Here is a 20,882-nt window from a genome sequence, read left to right on the forward strand (position 1 = left end):
TACAGTCTTAATAAGCCCTTGTGAAGCCCTTATTTACTGTGTGAATAAAATGGCTTACCGGATCCCATAGGGAAAATGACAGCTTCCAGCATTACATCGTCTTGTTAGAATATGTCATACCTCAAGCAGCAAAAGACTGCTCACTGTTCCCCCAACTGAAGTTAATTCCTCTCAACAGTCCTGTGTGGAACAGCCATGGATTTTAGTAACGGTTGCTAAAATCATTTTCCTCATACAAACAGAAATCTTCATCTCTTTTCTGTTTCAGAGTAAATAGTACATACCAGCACTATTTTAAAATAACAAACTCTTGATTGAATAATAAAAACTACAGTTAAACACTAAAAAACTCTAAGCCATCTCCGTGGAGATGTTGCCTGTACAACGGCAAAGAGAATGACTGGGGTAGGCGGAGCCTAGGAGGGATCATGTGACCAGCTTTGCTGGGCTCTTTGCCATTTCCTGTTGGGGAAGAGAATATCCCACAAGTAAGGATGACGCCGTGGACCGGACACACCTATGTTGGAGAAAATGACCTTTTTTTTTCTTTTCACAGCTAGAGCAGCTTCCCCCACCTAGAGATCCTCTATTCACACGTCAGCAATGACTAATCCTGCTTCCTCCAATCACAGCATGGCCTCAGGCAATGACTACCCTGGGGGGAAAGCTGTGATTGGAGGAAGCAGGATCAGTCATTGCTGACGTGTGAAGAGAGGCTCTCCGGGTGGGGGAGGCTACTCTAGCCTTGAAAAGTAAAAAAGAAGGTAATTTTTTAACAAAACGGCTCTAAACTTTGATGAATGAAAGTGCCCCTGTTTTTAATAGTATTTTTAAAAAACGGGCTTTTATTCAACAAAGTTTACCTTCACTTTAAAGGAACAGCAAAGTAAATTTGTGGAATACTTAGCCAAGGGCTAAAAAATATACAAATGGCAAAAATAAAGGCACGCATGCATACAGACTCATTATTATCATAATTCTCAGTAGAAAGGGACCACCGCAGACAGTATAATCTTTTAACATATTATTGGATATGTCTTTGGCACAAGGTTACAGGTATGGATTTAAATAATCAGGGGATGCTGCAGCAGTATAGAAAGTCAAAACAAATTTGTTTTTAATCTGTGAAAATAAACAGCTCAGTGTACCTTATTCCAAATTGGAAGAAACTGTACTGGTTTTACCAAGAAGCACAGAAGCATAAGCAAGGGAGGCATTTCTACCTACTGCACTGCCACTACAGACTGGCTGGTTGCTGCATTCACAAGTAAATAATGTCACAGGTAAAATTAAAAATCCAAGCTTGCTGTTTAGAAATAACAATGTAAGAGTGCATTACTGTGCATCTATAAATGTAATCTTCAGACCCCTATTGCTGTGAAAGGACAACCCAGAATGGGGCATCGGTCACATGCATGCACCCAAGACTGCTCTCTGCCATACAAATAGGGCAAAGTGATACTAAACATATAGAGAGAGTTGTATTAATACTCAAATCAGACACCCTAGAAAACACTAGATGCGGCAAGCAAAACAACTCCTAGAGCATCATTTTTCTTTTGTCTCTCTGTGGCAAACTAGTGTATGATGAGTGTATGATTAACAAGTACAGCAGATACAGATGGAAAAACAAAACAGCATTTTATGCTTTGCTAGTGGATTGGAACTGTGGTAAAATTAAAGAAACATACAAATACAAAAGACAATGTTTTTAAGTTTTAGAGCATTTTTATTATTACACTGTTGCTTGCATATAACTGTGTGTTTAACCACTTGATGCCGTCCAAAAAGCGCTGGGCTTAAACGCCTTTAGGACGGCATGGAATATCCTAACTTTTGTGGCGTCCTGCTCCATTCTGAAAACAAACGCCGGCTGATCCGACTGGGGGATGTGCCTAGCAACACAAGCAGTTCCCCATGAGCCAATCAGCGCCATTTTTGAAGCACGTGATCGCAGTGACAATCATGTGCTTCATTTTCCTTTTCTTTTTGTTTATGATCTGAACTTGGATGGATGGGCCCATCCTGAAAGGGTTAACCTCTATTTTACATGATTCAGATAGAGCATGCAATTTTAAACAACTTTGCAATTTACTTACATTATCAAATGTGCTTTGTTCTCTTGGCATCCTTTGCTGCGGAGCATACCTAGATAATACTAGTGATTGGTGGCTGCAAATATATGCTTTTTGCCATTGACTCAAGATAAGTTTTCAGCTTGCTCCCAGAAGTGCATTACTGCTCCTAATCATAACTACTGTTAAACAGAAATGTAGATTATTTTTTTTAAAACTGGTATATATTTACTGCATTACACTGGGCCATCTGCAATGGACAATAAATGAACAAGCAGGTTAATAACGTTGTTGGATTCCTTCTAGCACTGTTTATTTTTCTTTGCTTGGCAAAGAAACAAGTCTGTTAATACGAGAGGTGTGACTGAAATTTAGAGAGACGGCAGCCTTCAAATGCACATCTCATTGGCTTGGGAGCAATTAACAGATTGTTAGGGCAGTTAGCCAGTAAGTGGTCCTGTTACTCATATCTGCTTATTTTTCCAACACATAATTGCTAATTACTACAACAAAATTAATTTAGAATCGAATTTAAGCTGATAACAGTGGTCTCTATAACAACAGACTGTGGTAACATGATTCTATTAATCTTCTGCAGCAGTCATATTGATCATCTATCATTTTTTAAAAGGGACCACCAATTTTTTTCTATCATTCCTATATTAAAGAGCAGCATTTAAAAAAAAAAAAATAATTCCCTGAAAAAATATTTTTTTCTTTATTTTTAACTTGAAAATAATACAATGTTGTGTACGTCCTGTTAATTTTTTTAGCTGTAAGATACACCCGATCATGGTCAGCCGTATAAGCAAGAAGCACCTATCAGCCAATAAGCAGTAGCAGGAAGTATCTATTAACCAATAAGCAGTAGCAGGAAGAATGCCACAATTACAGCAGTGTTAAAATGTTGCTCTTTTATATGTATGATAAAAAAATAAATGGTTTGTGTACAGTCCCTCTTTAACCCCTTTGCCCCTATTGAACATACTTACAATGTATGTTGACATAGTACCTACATCCAGCACAAATGCACCGGTTGTGGTCTTGCTGACAAATGGAGAGACATATGGTAAGGGAGTAATGATTGTGCTCTGTTACTATATGATGGCATATCTGACATTGTCACTGTCTCAATAGGACATTGCCGGCGGTTCTGAGGAGTGGAAGACCGCAGGTGGGAGGTGATTGTGAGCGGGGGTTAGGTGGGTTCCTACACTAAAAACCTTGGGAATAGAGAGGAAGGGGTGGGTCCCTACATTTTAATGATTACTTGAAAGGGGGAGGTGGGTGCCTACACTACAGAACTTTTTTTTTTAAACTGCCCTAATCTACATACTGGAAGACTGGCTGCCAGTACCTAGGATAGCATTGGCCAGTGGGAGGCAAGAGAGCTGTTTGGAAGGGGAAAGATAATCCCTACACTACAGCAAACATATATATATATATATATATATATATATATATATATATATATATATATAATTTTTACATTTATATTAAAATAAATTCCCACAAATGCAAGGAGACAATAGCAGTGGTTCCATGCCCGTGATCACTGAAGTAGGCTATTGCAGTGATCATATGGGACAAATAGAAAGACAAATTATGTAAATGTATTCTGATTATTGTATGGCATGTATGCTATAATTGTATACTTAATGTCACAGTGCTGTGTAATATGTTGGTCTTGACAAGGCAACTTTGCACTTTCAGCGTTAAACATATGGATCTGCTCATCTACCTATAGATAAGATTAAACATACAGCTTCTTTTATTTTTTTATTGCTGCCTGGTGGGATGCCCGCTGATGCTGACATTACCAGCTATCGGACAGTAATTGGATTCCCCTTTAGGAAAAGCATAACATCTTTTATTTATTTATTGGAAAATGTAATTATAATTATTTTAGGACCTTTATTGCAATTTAATTAATTATATTACTATATACAGGGGGAGAAAGCACAGAGATCTGTACTGTATTGTATTAGATACTGGATTTAATTAAGCAAGAAAAATGGCACATTTTGTTAATGGATCAGATATTGACCCTTCTGGATCTGAATACCAGCCTAACCTAGACTGTGAGCATAGTCCCAAAAATGCTGTTACAAAAGGGGAGTGAGAAAATATTTCTGCTTTTCATGCCCGATCCGATATGCAGCGTCACCCGCAAAAGCCGGCGACGCTGAAATTTGCACTGGTTTGGTATCCTATATACGGCGTAACCTAGAAGTTACGCTCGTATATTTCTGCCATCGCCCGTAGTTTTTTGGGCCATAGGCAGGTATACCAAACCAGCGCAGTTTGGTATCCAATATACAGTGTAAGGACTTACGTGGCGAAAATGGAGAAATCTTACTCCATTTTCACCTCGCCACAAAATGCAGCCGTAGTAAGCCTTACACTGTCTATTGGAGCCCCGTAACTCCCTAAACTACCTGCTAAATAAACCTAACGCATGCGCAATGTCTATCTACCTGTCAACTGCGATCCCCCGCCGCAATCCCTAATAAAGTATTTAACCCCTAAACCGCCGTACACGGACCCCGCCGCCACCTACATTAAAAGTATAACCCCCTACACCGTCGCAAGCTACATTACATACCCCCTAATGTGAGTCCCTTACACCGCCCCATCTATCTTACCTACCCCCTAAAGTGAGCCCCCTACCCCGCTGCCATCTATCTTACCTACCCCCTAAAGTGAGCCCCCTACCCCGCCGCCATCTATCTTACCTACCCCCTAAAGTGAGCCCCCTACCCCGCCGCCATCTATCTTACCTACCCCCTAAAGTGAGCCCTCTACCCCGCAGCCATCTATCTTACATACCCCCTAAAGTGAGCCCCCTACCCCGCCGCCATCTATCTTACCTACCCCCTAAAGTGAGCCCCCTACCCCGCTGCCATCTATCTTACCTACCCCCTAAAGTGAGCCCCCTACCCCGCCGCCATCTATCTAACCTACATACCTTCTAAAGTGAGCCCCTACCCTGCCGCCATCTATCTTACCTACCCCCTAAAATTCCGATTGGCTGATAGGATTCTATCAGCCAATCGGAATTAAGGTAGAAAAATCTGATTGGCTGATTGAATCAGCAAATCAGATTCAAGTACAATCCGATTGGCTGAACCAATCAGCCAATCGGATTGAAATTGAATCTGATTGGCTGATTGAATCAGCCAATCAGATTTTTCTACCTTAATTCCGATTGGCTGATAGAATCCTATGAGCCAATCGGAATTCGACGGACGCCATCTTGGATGACGTCATTTAAAGGTACCTCATTCATCGGGAAGTCGTCGTGCCGGATGGATGCTCCGCGGCGGAGGAGCGAAGAAAGAAGATTGAAGATGTCGCTTTGCTTGAAGACATCGGCGGATGGAAGAAGACATCGGTGGATGGAAGAAGACTTCACTGCCGCTTGATTGAAGACATCACCCGGATGGAAGAAGACTTCACTGCCTCTTGATTGGACATCGCCCGGATCGGATGAAGAGTTCAGCCCGGCTGGGTGAAGACAAGGTAGGGAGATCTTCAGGGGGTAGTGTTAGGTTTTTTTAAGGGGGGTTTGGGTGGGTTTAGAATAGGGGTATGTGGGTGGTGGTATTGTGTTTTTATTTTACAAGCAAAAGAGCAGAATTCTTTCGGGCATGCCCCGCAAAAGGCCCTTTTAAGGGCTGGTAAGGTAAAAGAGCTTTGAACTTTTTTAATTTAGAATAGGGTAGGGAATTTTTTTTATTTTGGGGGGCTTTATTATTTTATTAGGGGGCTTAGAATAGGTGTAATTAGCTTAAATATCTTGTAATCTTTTTTTTATTTTTTTGTAATTTAGTGTTTGTTTTTTTTGTAATTTAGTTTAGATTATTTTATTGTATTTTAGTTTAGATATTTGTAGTTTATTTAATTTATTGATAGTGTAGGTGTATTTGTAACTTAGGTTAGGATTTATTTTACAGGTAAATTGGTAATTATTTTAATAGTTGTTAACTATTTAATAGCTATTGTACCTAGCTAAAATAAATACCAAGTTACCTGTAAAATAAATATAAACCCTAAAATAGCTACAATGTAATTATTAAATTATATTGTAGCTATCTTAGGGTTTATTTTATAGGTATTTAGATTTAAATAGGAATATTTTAATTAATAATATTAATTAGATTTATTTTAATAAGAATTTAGTTAGGGATGTTAGAGTTAGATAGGGTTATTATACTTAATATATATATAATATAATAACGATATTAACTATATTAACCCTAATATAATTAGGGTTAATATAGTTAATATATATATAATATAATAACTATATTAACTATATTAACCCTAATATAATTAGGGTTAATATAGCTGGCGGCGGTGTAGGGGGATTAAATTAGGGGTTAATATTTTTAAAATAGATGGCAGCGGTGTAAGGGGCTCACTTTAGGGGGTAGGTAAGATAGATGGTGGCGGAGTAGGGGGCTCACTTTAGGGGGTAGGTTAGATAGATGGCGGCGGGGTAGTGGCTCACATTAGGGGGTTATAGATTTAATATAGCTGGCGGCGGGGTCCGGGAGCGGCGGTTTAGGGGTTAATACATATTTTATTGTTAGGATAGTGAGGGGGGATAGCAGATAGAGGGTTAGACGTGTCGGGCTATGTTTGGGAGGCGTGTTAGACAGTACGGGTGATTTTATAACTTTAGTCAGGTTTTGTAGGCGCCGGCAGTTTCAAAAGTGCCGTAAGTCACTGGCGACTCCAGAAATTTGTACTTACGCAGATTTCTGGACATCGCTGGTTTGTGAGACTTACGGCGCCGTATATAGGATAGCTCGAGTTGCGAGCTGAAACTGCGGGCGGCGGGGGTTCCCTCGCTTGCGCCGCAAACTACGATCTTTATCGGATCGCGCCCCTGGTCTCTCCCTCAAAGATTGTTTCAATATTTACTACACAGTTTTCAAATACTGGTGAAATATCCCATTTAGAAAATAGTTGAGTTCTATGCTGTGTGCAAATAATTTAAGCGACAAAACTCAAACTTTTCTTAATTAAATAACAAAAGGTCCTACCATATAAAAAGAAGTCATCAACCCTTTGCCTGAACATACATACAATTTTTTACTAATAGAGTTTGCATCGGAACTTCATTATGATGTGAACAATATTGTACCGCCACAAATGGGATATATAGTGCAGTTGCAATAAGTAGCCTTCTAATTACCGAAACCAATGGCAAAGCCTTGCATGTCTGCTATTTCTGAAAAAAAGGGGATCCTAAAGCAGCTTTAACAACCATTTGTCTTATGATTGTATGAGTTATGTGTAAATAATTTCAGTGAGAAACACAAAGTTTGTGAAAAAGTTAATGATTTTTTTAATGATTGTCTATGGCATAGATCTGACAGCCAAATGTTAGCATGAAATATAGTAATCGGCCTAGATCAGGGGTTTTCAATTCCAGTCCTCAAACCTCTCTAACAGGCCATACAGTATATATATATATATATATATATATATATAATAGTATAAATATATTTATTATTATAGAACGTCATCTAAAGCACTCACTGGACTTTGGTCATCTTAAGCAAATTCTTTTTGTTGCAACGTTACGGGATACAAACAATCAGAAAAAGAAGGGATTGTTTGTATCCCGAAACATTACAATAAAAAGAATTTGCTTAAGATGACCAAAGTCCAGTGAGTGCTTTATATGAAGATTATATATATATATATATATATATATATATATATTATATATATTCACACACATACATAGTTTTTGGGGTAATTTTTTAGAAATCATTCTGTTATGCAACAATAAACAGGCCCTGTTAAGAATTGTGGTGCATAGCTACAATTAGCGGCCTTCTAATTACTAAAACCAACGGCAAAGCCAAAGAGGTCTTATATTTCTCAATAAAGGGGATCCTAGGGAATCTTTTACAATCATTTTTCTCATGAGTGCACAAGATGTGTGTAAATAATTCCAGTGAAAAACCCCAATGTTTGTTAACACTTTTTTTTAGATGACTGCTATTGGCATACATCTGACGGCCAAATGGTGGCATGAAATATACTAAAATGATATAGATCAATTCCTTGGGTTCTCTAATATATATATATATATATATATATATATATATATATATATATATATATATATATATATATATATAAATATTTATATATTTCAAAGTGAGAAGAGACACTCACAGGCCTTAATGAACATGATTTTATTATTTTTTCTTCAGTAAAGTTTCAATCTACGTTTCGGTCCTCACAGGGACCTTTTTCAAGACTGCTTTCGTGTAGAAGTACAAAAGATATGTTCAACACCGCTGAACATATCTTTTGTTCTTCTACACGAAAGCAGTCTTGAAAAAGGTCCCTGTGAGAAACGAAACGTTGACTGAAACTTTACAGAAGAAAAACAATAATAAAATCATGTTAATTAAGACCTGTGAGTGCCTATTCTTACTTTGAAGTTTCTATACAAATTATATATATATATATATATATATATATATATATATATATATATACATACACACACAAGTCATTTATAAAGATCAGGGCCTAGAACTGATCCTTGGAGGACCCCACTAATTACTTTTATCAAATCTGAGTATGATCCATTAAAGGGATACTAAACCCAGTTTTTACCTCTTTAATTATTCAGCTAGAGAATGCAATGTTAAGCAACTTTCTAATTTACTCCTATTATCAATTTTTCTCTGTTCTCTTGTTATCTTTATTTGAAAAACAGGAATGTAAAGCTTAGGATCCGTTCTTAAAATGACCCCCTGGCCGACAACCATGCATTGCGCATGCGTGAAATACGTGCACAAGCTGAATCGACACAGAAATGTTCTTTTCAGCTGAATATTCACTAAGGATGACGTCAGGGAAAGGAGGGGACAGGCGGCCATTTCAAATTGGCTGGAGAATTACTAAGTCTTTTTACAAGAAAACTATATTTGCAGCAAAAGTGGGTTACAGTTTAACTTAAAGTGAATGTAAATTTTGATGCTAAAGTGCCCGGTTTTTAAAAATTTGATTAAAAACAGGGGCACTTTAATTCATCAAAATTTACATTTCACTCCTGTTGTGAAAAAAAAAACGTACCTTTTAAACTTGACAGCAGCTCTAGCTGACCCCGGTCGTCGCAAGCCATTTCTGACGTCAGAAATGATGGATCAGTCATCCTCCAATCACGGCTCCCCCCCCCCACCGGGGGAATCCGTGTCTAATTCAACGCAGTGATTGGAGGAAGCCAGATTCCTCATTTTAAACCCAGGAAGAGGCTTTGCGACGACCGGAGGAAGCTGGAGCTTCTGTGAAGATTAAAAGGTAAGTATTTTTTCACAACACGAGTGAAATGTAAATTTTGATGAATTAAAGTGCCCCTGTTTTTAATCAAATTTTTAAAAACCGGGCACTTTAGCATCAAAATTTACATTCACTTTAATATGTTCTTATAAATTTTGGGTTGACTTGCCCTTTAACTACAATACACTGCTCCCTGTCTTTTATCCAGTTATTTATCCATGAATTAACAATTTCCGCTACCCCTAGTCCCTTAATTTTGTACAAAAATCTGTGTGTGTTTTCATTATTTGTTTCTTTGTTTGTGTTTTGTTTTTGCTAATTTGCATCAATTATGTAGCTTTTGGTGTTGGAAGAAACACAGTGCCCTGCAGCTAGGTAGAACAGCCATGTGATGAACAGAAGGGATATTTCTGAATAGGTAATGCTGGCATATCTGCCTTTCTGGTAACAAAAACAATATATTACATCTCTGATTGTGCTGAGGAATTACACATTGTGGATAAAAAAAAAGTCTTACCCTCTGGAGACTCTGGAACAACAAACGCATTCAGCTCTACAGCATTTTTTGGCAATGTGACCTCAACACTGTTTCCTGCTGATACCACCAGCTTATTTATGACTGTAGAGGAAAACATAAGACAAATATATTTGAATACCAGACAAATAAAATTAGTGCTAAAATAAAGGTTTTGCTACATATAATTGAAAACGTATATTACAATCTCAAAGTGTTTAAAATAGACATGAAATTCAAAATTAAACTTTCATGGATTAGATAGATGACATTTTAAGCAACGCTTTAATTTACTTCTATTATCAAATATATTTTGTTTTCTCGTATTCTTTGTTAAAAAGCTAACTTAGGTAGGCTAAGAGCAACAATGCACTATTGGGATCTAGCTGGTGATTGCTGGCTACACACTTATGCCTCTTGTCATTGGCAAGTCATATGTGTCCACTAGCTCCCAGTAGTGCATTGATGCTCTGGAGCTGACTTTAAAGGGACATGAAATAAAAAACTGTTGTTTCATGATTTAAAAAGAGAATACTCTTTAAACTTTAAACAACTTTCCAGTTGACTTCTATTATCCAATGTGCAGCATTCTCTTGGTATCTTTTGTCAAAAGAGCAGCAATCGGAGCTAGCTGAACACATTGGGTGATCCAATAGTAACAGGCAGATATGCGCAGCCACAAATCAGCATCTCCAAGAAGTGCATTGCTGTTCCTGAGCCTACCTTGGTGTGCTGTTTTTTAACAAAGGATACCAAGAAAAGAAGCAAATAATAACATAGATAAATAGATAACAGAAGCCTTTTAAAGTCTCTACTGAGGCCAATTAGGGAATGGTATAAATAGGCTACTATAATGCTGTTTTAGACAAGTGAGTCTGGTGTACAATTCTTGTGGAAATTGGAAAACCCACAGTTTTCAGAGTTACATTATATGAAAAGGGGGCAAAAATTAAATATAACAAAGTGTTTTATATCCATTTAATACACTGTTTTCTCAGACAAAATAAGAGCAAAGCAGATTCATTAGCTTTATTTTAGTCATTTCTTAAACTGATTAATCAAATTGTCATAAAAAGAAAGACTGACACTATAATTATTGGGTATTAATTGATCTACTAGGGGTTGGTTGGTATAGCCCTTTATTTATTTTGAGTACTAATCCTTCATTGGGTAGCTGCAGTGCAGGCAAGGTGCAAGGGACCTGTGCAAGCTTAAAGGGACATTAGAAGCCACTGCCTTGCATTGGACATTTATTTTTAGCTTGTTATCTATTAAGTACGCCTAAATCCATCTCCTCCCCTGTTTTGCCGAAATTAGTGCCATTTAAATAATAGGTCCCTGTCTTTTAAAAAATGGTGTGTATATATATATATATATATATATATATATATATATATACATATATACAGGTGGCCCTCGTTTTACAACGGTTCAATTTACACCGTTTCAGAATAACAACCTTTTTTTCCAGTCATGTGACTGCTATTGAAAAGCATTGAGAAGCAGTGCATTTATTAAAATAGCCAGTAGGTGGAGCTGTCCGCTTGTGTTGCAGTAAAGCCAAGCAAGCTGAAATTAATCAGTTTAACCAGACCTGAGCCATCGAGCAGATTTCAAAGGAACAAGATCTTCCTGTCTATAAATCAGTCCAGATTGGAATGCATAGAAATAACTGCTTGAAGAAAAATGCAAGTGAAGTCTATGTTGTGTGATTATTTTATTAGGTTTATAATGCTGTTTAGCAAATGTTTATGTTCATTTAACTTAGTTTAATTATATATTCTGTGTTGTGTGATTATTTTATTAGGTTTATAATGCTGTTTAGCATGTAAAGTCTTCATTTCAAAGCTTTAAAAATGATGTATTAGGTGTTTCTTATTACAATTTTGAGAGGGGCCTGGAACCTATCTCCCTCACTTCCCTTTGACTTACATTATAAACTGGGTTTCAATTTACAACAGTTTCAATTTACAACCATTCCTTCTGGAACCTAACCCCGGCGTAAACTGAGGGCTACCTGTATATATATATATATATATATATATATATATATAGAACAGTCAGGGTGGATTTGCACTCACATCTCAAAAGAAAGAAAATCTATGCTTACCTGATAAATTTATTTCTTTTTTGACATGATGAGTCCACGGATCATCTTAATTACTAATGGGATATTCACCTCCTGGTCAGCAGGAGGAGGCAAAGAGCACCACAGCAGAGCTGTTAAATAGCTCCTCCCTTCCCTCCCACTCCAGTCATTTGACCAAAGTTAGGAAGAGAAAGGAAAAGCCAAGGTGTAGAGGTGTCCGAAGTTTACAATAATCCACAACCTGTCAATAAGTACAGGGCGGGCCGTGGACTCATTGTGTCAAAAAAGAAATAAATTTATCAGGTAAGCATACATTTTCTTTTCTTTTTTAAGACACAATGAGTCCACGAATCATCTTAATTACTAATGGGATTCAATACCCAAGCTAGAGTACACAGATGATACGGGAGGAAAAAGACAGGGAACCTAAACGGAAGGCACCACTGCTTGAAGAACCTTTCTTCCAAAAAAATAGCCGCAGCTGAGGCAAAAAAGTCAAAATTTGTAAAACTTTGAAAAAGTGCAAAGAAAGGACCAAGTAGCAGCCTTGCAAATCTGTTCCACAGAGGCTTCATTTTTGTATTCCCATGAAGAAGCAACAGCCCTCGTGGAACGAGCCGAAACTCTCTCAGGAGGCTCCTGTCCAGCAGTCTCATATGCGAAACATATGATACTCTTCAGCCAAAAAGAAAAAGAAGTAGCCATAGCTTTCTGTCCCTTACGTTTTCCTGAGAAAACCACAAACAAAAGAAGAAGACTGACGAAAGTCCTTAGTCGTCTGCAAGTAAAACTTTAAAGCACGGACCCCGTCCAAATTGTGCAAAGACGTTCTTTCTGAAAGAAGGATTAGGACACAAAGAAGGAACAACAATCTCCTGATTAATGTTCCAATCAGAAACAATCCTTAGGAAAAAATCCTAACTTAGTACGTAAAAACTACCTTATCTGAATGGAATAAAAGATAAGGAGACTCATACTGAAATGCCGAGAGCTCAGACACTCTCCGAGCAGAAGGAATAGCAACAGGAAATAAAACTTTCCAAGATAACACTTAATATCTAAGGAATGCTGGGCTCAAACGGAGCCCCTTAAAGAAACCTGAAGACTCCATGGAGGAGTAACTGGTTTGAATACAGGCCTGATCCTGACCAAGGCCTGACAAAAAGAGAGTACATCTGGGACATCCGCCAGACGTTAATGTAACAAAAAAGATAATGCCTAAATTTGACCCTCTTAGGGATGTTGATAATCCCTTCTCCAAACCCTCTTGCAGAAAAGACAAAACTCTAGGAATCATATCTCTACTCCACGAGTAGCCCTTAGATTTTGTACTAATAGAGATTTATGCCAAATGTCAAGGAAAATCTTTCTAGTTACAGGCTTACGAGCCTGAATCATAGTCTCTATGACCGAGTCAGAAAAACCCCCACTTAGATAAAATTAAGCATTCAATCTCCAAGCAGTTAGCTCCAGAGAAACTATATTAGGATGAAAAAAGGGTCCATGAAGTAGAAAATCCCTCCTCAACTGACGTTTCCAAGGTGGCAGAGTTGACATGTCCACCAGATCCGCATACCAAATCCTGAGAGGCCAAGCTGGTGCAACGAGTATCCCAGAGGACCACTCCTGCTTGATTCCAGCAATGACTCTAGGGAGAAGAGCCAACAGAAGAAATAGGTATGCTAAACTGAAGATCCAAGGCGCAGCCAGGGCAACTTCAATACTACCTGAGGGTCCCTGAACCTTGACCCGAGCCTCGGAAGTTTGGCATTCTGAGATGCAATGAGATCGAATGTCGGCTGACCACATCTGAGAATCAGACTGGAAAACACTTCCGGATGGAGATCCCACTCCCTCAGATGAAAGATCTGTCTGCTCAGGAAGTCCGCCTCCCAGGAATCCACCCGACAGACCGCAAAGTGGGCTCCCGCCCCCGGAATAATTTAGGTTACCTCTATCATCGCTAAGAAACTCCTCGTTCCTCCCTGATGATAGACGTAAGACACTGAAGATATGTTGCCCGACTGAAAACTGATAACTTGGAACCAGGCTAACTGGGGTCAAGTCCGAAAAACATTGAAGATCGCTCTCAGCTCCAGAATGATTATGGTTAGAACAGACTCAGACTGAGTCCAGACTCCCTGAGTCTATAGGGAGCTCCAGACTGCTCCCCATCCTAGAAGCTGGCATCTGTCATCATAATCACCCAGGAAGGACTGCGAAGCAGGTTCCCTGGGAGAGATAATCCAAAGACAACCCCCATGAAAAAGAAACCCTTGACTCCTGCATCTGTATTATTTGAGGAGACAAAACCGCATAATCTCCTGTACTGAGCCACTGATAGCCAAGGAGAGGACTGCAGAACTAAATCAGAATCAAAATCTGTAAATTCCTGACCTCTGTCAGAAAAAACTACCTCGGTAGGGAATTTAATGTTCCTAAACAAAATACCCTTGAGATTGGAACTACGCAGCTCCTTTTCCAAATTAACCTTCCAGAATTAAGAATGTAAAATCAGTGGATATAGGAGGCGCTATAGAGCCGTAGGATATATAGATATAAATAAATGTAAAATTCACTGTATCGTGACCAGTTAAAACATTCAAAAAATTAAAAATCCAAAATTCCAATGACCCTTAAGGGATACGTTAAAATACCATTTATGTGCAAAATCTGTGATAAAAAATCGGTGATAATTAAAAATAAAGGAAAATATCTACGTATATATATATATATATATAAAAACAATTTATCCAAGTGAAAAATCAAAGTGCAATCAATGATCAAGTGACAATAATTAGTAAAACACAGATGTGATATTTAATAAGTCAATGCATAAAAGGTTGACACAAACAATCCATATAACAATCAATCATACATAAAATAAAGTAAAACCGGTTAAACATACACACTATACATAACCCCTCAGATTCCCCAAATCAAATGGAGCTGGCGGAGAACACCTATAATGACTGTGTTCTAATCTTGGTGTTAGTAGTTCAAGGGGATCCCCCAAAGAAGATGGTCCGGAATGACAATGTGGGTTTAATTATTGTAAATCCAAAGATATAAATGTTAATGTTTCTGAATGGTGCCGTTATATCCCCAGTCTTATTTGGTCACAAATAAAAGCCCACAATGGTATAGAGCTCCTTCCTTAATGTTCTCTTAGTTAAAGGCAATCAAGTATTTATAACTTAGCCGGGAGGCTCTCCTACCTTCTTACAAGTGTCTGCCAGCGATCTCCTTTCCTGGCCCGACACTCCGGCTGCTCCTTTAGATGTCTGCTCAGCGAAAATCCCGTGAGTGACGTCACCCGGTTCCGGATCCTAGGTGACCACTTGCGCAAGTGTTTGTTTCCACAGGATGTCCTGTGTACGTCAGGGTACAGAGAGTTCACTTCAGCTTCGGTCCTCCAAATAATCTCAAACAGTAGCAGGTAAGTCCTCTACGCGTTTCAACCCCTTCTGGGTCTTTTTCAAGATGCTACTTCCTGCAACCTTTGCCCTTAAATCCACTCTCTGCACAGGTGATTCGCTATTGCTACAACACCTTTCCGCAGGTAACTGTTTCCTCCATGGACAAACACCATCCAAAAAAGGCTTTTGGATGGTGTTTGTCCATGGAGGAAACAGTTACCTGCGGAAAGGTGTTGTAGCAATAGCGAATCACCTGTGCAGAGAGTGGATTTAAGGGCAAAGGTTGCAGGAAGTAGCATCTTGAAAAAGGCTTTTGGATGGTGTTTGTCCATGGAGGAAACAGTTACCTGCGGAAAGGTGTTGTAGCAATAGCGAATCACCTGTGCAGAGAGTGGATTTAAGGGGAAAGGTTGCAGGAAGTAGCATCTTGAAAAAGACCCAGAAGGGGTTGAAACGCGTAGAGGACTTACCTGCTACTGTTTGCGATTATTTGGAGGACCGAAGCTGAAGTGAACTCTCTGTACCCTGACGTACAGAGGACATCCTGTGGAAACAAACACTTGCGCAAGTGGTCACCTAGGATCCGGAACCGGGTGACGTCACTCACAGGATTTTCGCTGAGCAGACATCTAAAGGAGCAGCCGGAGTGTCGGGCCAGGTATGAGATCGCTGGCAGACACTTGTAAGAAGGTAGGAGAGCCTCCCGGCTAAGTTATAAATACTTGATTGCCTTTAACTAAGAGAACATTAAGGAAGGAGCTCTATACCATTGTGGGCTTTTATTTGTGACCAAATAAGACTGGGGATATAACGGCACCATTCAGAAACATTAACATTTATATCTTTGGATTTACAATAATTAAACCCACATTGTCATTCCGGACCATCTTCTTTGGGGGATCCCCTTGAACTACTAACACCAAGATTAGAACACAGTCATTATAGGTGTTCTCCGCCAGCCCCATTTGATTTGGGGAATCTGAGGGGTTATGTATAGTGTGTGTATGTTTAACCGGTTTTACTTTATTTTATGTATGATTGATTGTTATATGGATTGTTTGTGTCAACCTTTTATGCATTGACTTATTAAATATCACATCTGTGTTTTACTAATTATTGTCACTTGATCATTGATTGCACTTTGATACTGCATTTATTTCACTTTGATTTTTCACTTGGATAAATTGTTTTTATATATATATATATATATAATATCCCAAGAGGTAGCAGCACTCACGGTAACACAGTCCTTTATTTAGCCTGCCCGGGGTGCTTTAAAGTAACAATATAGGCATCCAACATGAAAAGCACTCACCGGGTCTTATCCAGCAAAAATCTTTTTAATATGTGACGTTTCGGGGTTGCCCCCGTCCTCAGACAACAGTTACAGGTATATACATTTACTCACCTTATATACACAAACAAACCCGCTCCCAAGTGTGATCCCGCCGGCGGCGTACCGGAAGTGAGTTGCCGCGCGTAGAGCCCTACGTCACCGGTTACCATAGCAACCAGGACGCCACCCGGCGGAATCCTAGTTAAAAAATTGGAAACATAAAAAGTGCATTATACAGAATGGCTGTAGGAATAGATGTCTGCTAGCAAAACAATCTGTCATGATATCCTGCTAGTCTTAAATACCAAAAACGGGGAAATGATTTTTTCTTTATCCTAACACCGTAACTAACAGCAGGAGCTATATGGATTACTTAATATATATTCTATTAGGGCTTCTGGCCACTAAATCTACAGCAAAACAAACTATGTGAGTCCATGCATCTAGGTTCAGAAAAAACAAAAAACAAACAAAGCATAAATAAATATAGAAAACAAAAAATAACCAAATAAGCCATAAACAATATATAGAATTAAATAAAAAGACAAACCAAAGAACGTGAAAAAAGTGAAAAAATATAATAAATAAAACAAAAACAAAAAACGAAAACAAATATTAAAAAAGTTAAAAAATATATAAAGGTATAAAAGCAGGAGAAGAAACAAAAAAAGAAAAGGAAAAAAGAGAGAAGAACCAAGAGACATGTAACAAGAGGGTATCAGAAAGAGGTATCCTACAAAAAGCAATGCCAATCTAAGTTGACATTCAGGCCCCTGGGGGCCATGGTGCCAAGATTGTAAATCCATTTGGATTCACGCTGTAGTAGTATTCTACCCCTGTCACCCCCTCTAGTAAGAGGGGGCACATGATCAATGATAATATATTTTAGATCAGCAACTGAATGTTTTAATAGGGCAAAATGCCTGGCCACTGGTTGGTCAGAGTCACCACGATCAATAGCTGCTCTTATTGCTGATCTGTGGTTGGCCATTCTTGTACGAAGGTCGTCCACAGTTTTTCCCACATAGAACAAACCGCATACACAGTGTAACAAATACACTATGTATTTGGTTGTACATGTGACCCGATGTCTGATGCTGTAAGTCCTATTTTTGTAGGGATGTCTGAACACTTTACCAGTTGTTAGTCCATTGCATGTTGTACATCCTAAGCAGCGATAACAGCCAGGTTTAGATTGCAACCAGGTCTCTTTCATATAACTCCCCCTGGGATCCGTCTTGACAAGTTGGTCTCTTAAAGACCTCGCTCTCCGATATCCCATTCTAGGTGGTGCTGTCCCCTCAAACGGTAGATCCGGGTCTGAAGATATAAGAGACCAGTGTTTGCGTATACTCTCCGCTATGGTTGGTTTATCAACATCAAATGTTGTGGAGAACGTCATTCTATTATCTTCCAAAGATGTTTCCTTGTAAATCAGTAGATCCTCCTGTTGTAGCTTCAATGTATCCATCTTCTGTATTATTAGATCTTGTTTATGGTACCCCCTCTGGATGAAACGTGATTCCATAATATGCATTTGTTGTTCCCGAAGATCAGCCATGGTATTGTTCCTTGCTGTTCTCTTGAATTGCGATAGAGGAAGAGCACGTTTGAGGGCTGGAGGATGGCAGCTATGGGCATGTAGTAAAGAATTACGGTCTGTTTCTTTTGTATATAGTGTCGTGCACAGTCGACCTTCTTTCTTAAAAATTCTCAGGTCCAAAAAATCCACACTCGAGTTGTTGTACGTCAGTTTGAATTTAATATTTGGATGTGCTGCATTGACACTTGTAAACCATACTAGTAAATCTTCCTCTGTACCATGCCATATCAGGAAAAGATCATCTATATACCTTTTATAATGGGAAATTCTGTCATCCTGGAATAATGTTGTTCCTTTCGTTTCGAATTCTGCCATGAACAGGTTGGCATATGTGGGTGCCACATTTGACCCCATGGCGGTCCCCGCAATTTGCAGGTAAAATTCTTTCTCGAAACGAAAGTAATTCATCTCCAAGCATGCTGATAAGAGTTCCTGGATTGCATCAATAGGTGGACCCACATATGGATATTTGGCCAATTGTCTACATACTGCCACTATCCCCTCATTGTGAGGTATTATTGTATATAAGCTGGTCACGTCCATAGTGACCAGCAAGGTATCCCCTTGTATATCAGTGATGGTGCTGAGTATTCTTATCATTGCACTTGAATCCAGGAGGAAAGAATCCATACTCCTAACCAGTGGTTGGAGTATATTGTCCAAATAGATAGCAATTGGCTGAAGCAGTGAGCCTATAGCCGAGACTATAGGTCTCCCTGGGGGGGTTTTCATATCCTTGTGGATCTTTGGTAGAGTATAGATTACAGGTACTCTTGGATGTTGTACTGTCATAAAACCCAGGGCGTCACCATCTATATAGCTGGTCTCATGCAAGTGTTGAAGCATGTTGTCAAGTTTTCTTTTATATATACTTGTGGGATCACCTCTGAGTTTTGTGTAGGTATCTTTATCCATCAATTGTCGTATAATTTCAGCCCTGTAATTAGTATAGTTTTGAACGACAATGGCACCCCCTTTGTCCGCTTCCCTTAGAATTATGGAAGTGTTGTTTTGTAGGTCAATGAGGGCGCTTCTTTCGTCTTTGGTCAGATTGTGTCTATACCGACTCTTTCTTTGATGTGACCTTAGAGTATCCTGTTGTACCATCCTGGAGAAGGTTCTTATAGAAGGGTTATAGCTTGTAGGGTCAAATTTACTTTTCTCTTTGAATATCTTTTTCGGTTGTTCTTGATAATCCTTGAAGTATTCTTTTAGTCTCAAATTCCTTGAGAACTTCTGGATATCTATAAATAGTCCAAAGTCATCACACTTGACAGTTGGTATAAATGACAAGCCCTTATTTAAAACCCTTCTCTCATTCTCGGTTAGTACATGATTACTTAGATTGACAACTAGGTCCTCCTTGGCCGGCCTCTCCTGGGGGGTCTGGGCGGTAGACTTGAACCCCCCCCGCCTTGTGTGGTTCCTCGTCCTTCCCCGTTTTTTGATCTAGTTGTCATACCACTTCTGTAGTCATTATGCATCTGTGTAGTGGTACCGGTCGTCGTATTGCCATCAGAGTCAGTGCTATTGCCTGAGCTGTCCACTGTATCCATAGGTCTTCTTCTATTGTATCTGTGGCGCCATTGTCTATTTGTGCGATATTGTGCTCTTTCATCGGGACCCAATTGCCATCTATAGACACTCTTATTTTTATAGTCGTTGGTCACGTCTTCTAGTTTGCGATTTTTGAATGTAATCAGCTCGTCCTCATACTTTTTTATATCCTCTTTTAGTTTGCCAAGCCAATTTTGTTCCCTCTCAGCTTCCAATACCGGCATATATTGGTCCTCATATTTGGATATTTCTATCTTACTTACTTCCAGAAGCCTGGAAACCTCCTGTATTACAAGTAATATCAGGTCTAGGGAGCACTTATTGAGTATATTACACCATTTAATGCAAAAATCAGGATTGTTCCTGCCTATCGTTGGGACATTCCTGATGCGGAAGCCCCTAGGAATGAATTTCTTACGGTGATACTCAGATAAGTATGCTCCATGTAATGCATAGTCAATATCTTTTTTCTTCATTTTGGCCAGTTTCTCATAAACATTTTTTGTTTGTTCTATAATGGCCCTCTGGGGTATTGCTGCAAAACGTATGCGAGATGCATCTTCTTCAGTAAAAAAGAATTCCTCTGCACCTTTTATTTCTTCCCCCAGATTCAATTCCTGTGTTGTTTCAATCCCCTCAGCCATGATGTATCAAAAAATCTTCAATTATTGGTCAATGCACAGTGTCCATAAAAACAAAGAAAATATGAAAATCCTCAGGAGTCACAGTCTGTATCTCAATATCAGCCGGGTGCTAATACAATAAAAATACAATATCCCAAGAGGTAGCAGCACTCACGGTAACACAGTCCTTTATTTAGCCTGCCCGGGGTGCTTTAAAGTAACAATATAGGCATCCAACATGAAAAGCACTCACCGGGTCTTATCCAGCAAAAATCTTTTTAATATGTGACGTTTCGGGGTTGCCCCCGTCCTCAGACAACAGTTACAGGTATATACATTTACTCACCTTATA

At 38.9% G+C, this 20,882-nt stretch overlaps 1 protein-coding gene across 1 annotated transcript in view; it reads right to left on the reverse strand.

Annotated features, from left to right (window-relative positions):
* Window positions 1-20,882, reverse strand: part of KIAA0319L (KIAA0319 like) — a 336,519-nt gene that overhangs the window by 134,599 nt on the left and 181,038 nt on the right. The window contains exon 6 of the mRNA XM_053706996.1: window positions 9,907-10,008. Coding sequence (XP_053562971.1) covers window positions 9,907-10,008 — 102 coding nt within the window. The remainder of the gene's footprint in view (window positions 1-9,906; window positions 10,009-20,882) is intronic.

The sequence above is a fragment of the Bombina bombina genome, chromosome 3 (assembly GCF_027579735.1).
Source record: "Bombina bombina isolate aBomBom1 chromosome 3, aBomBom1.pri, whole genome shotgun sequence".
NCBI classification, from domain to species: Eukaryota; Metazoa; Chordata; class Amphibia; order Anura; family Bombinatoridae; genus Bombina; species Bombina bombina.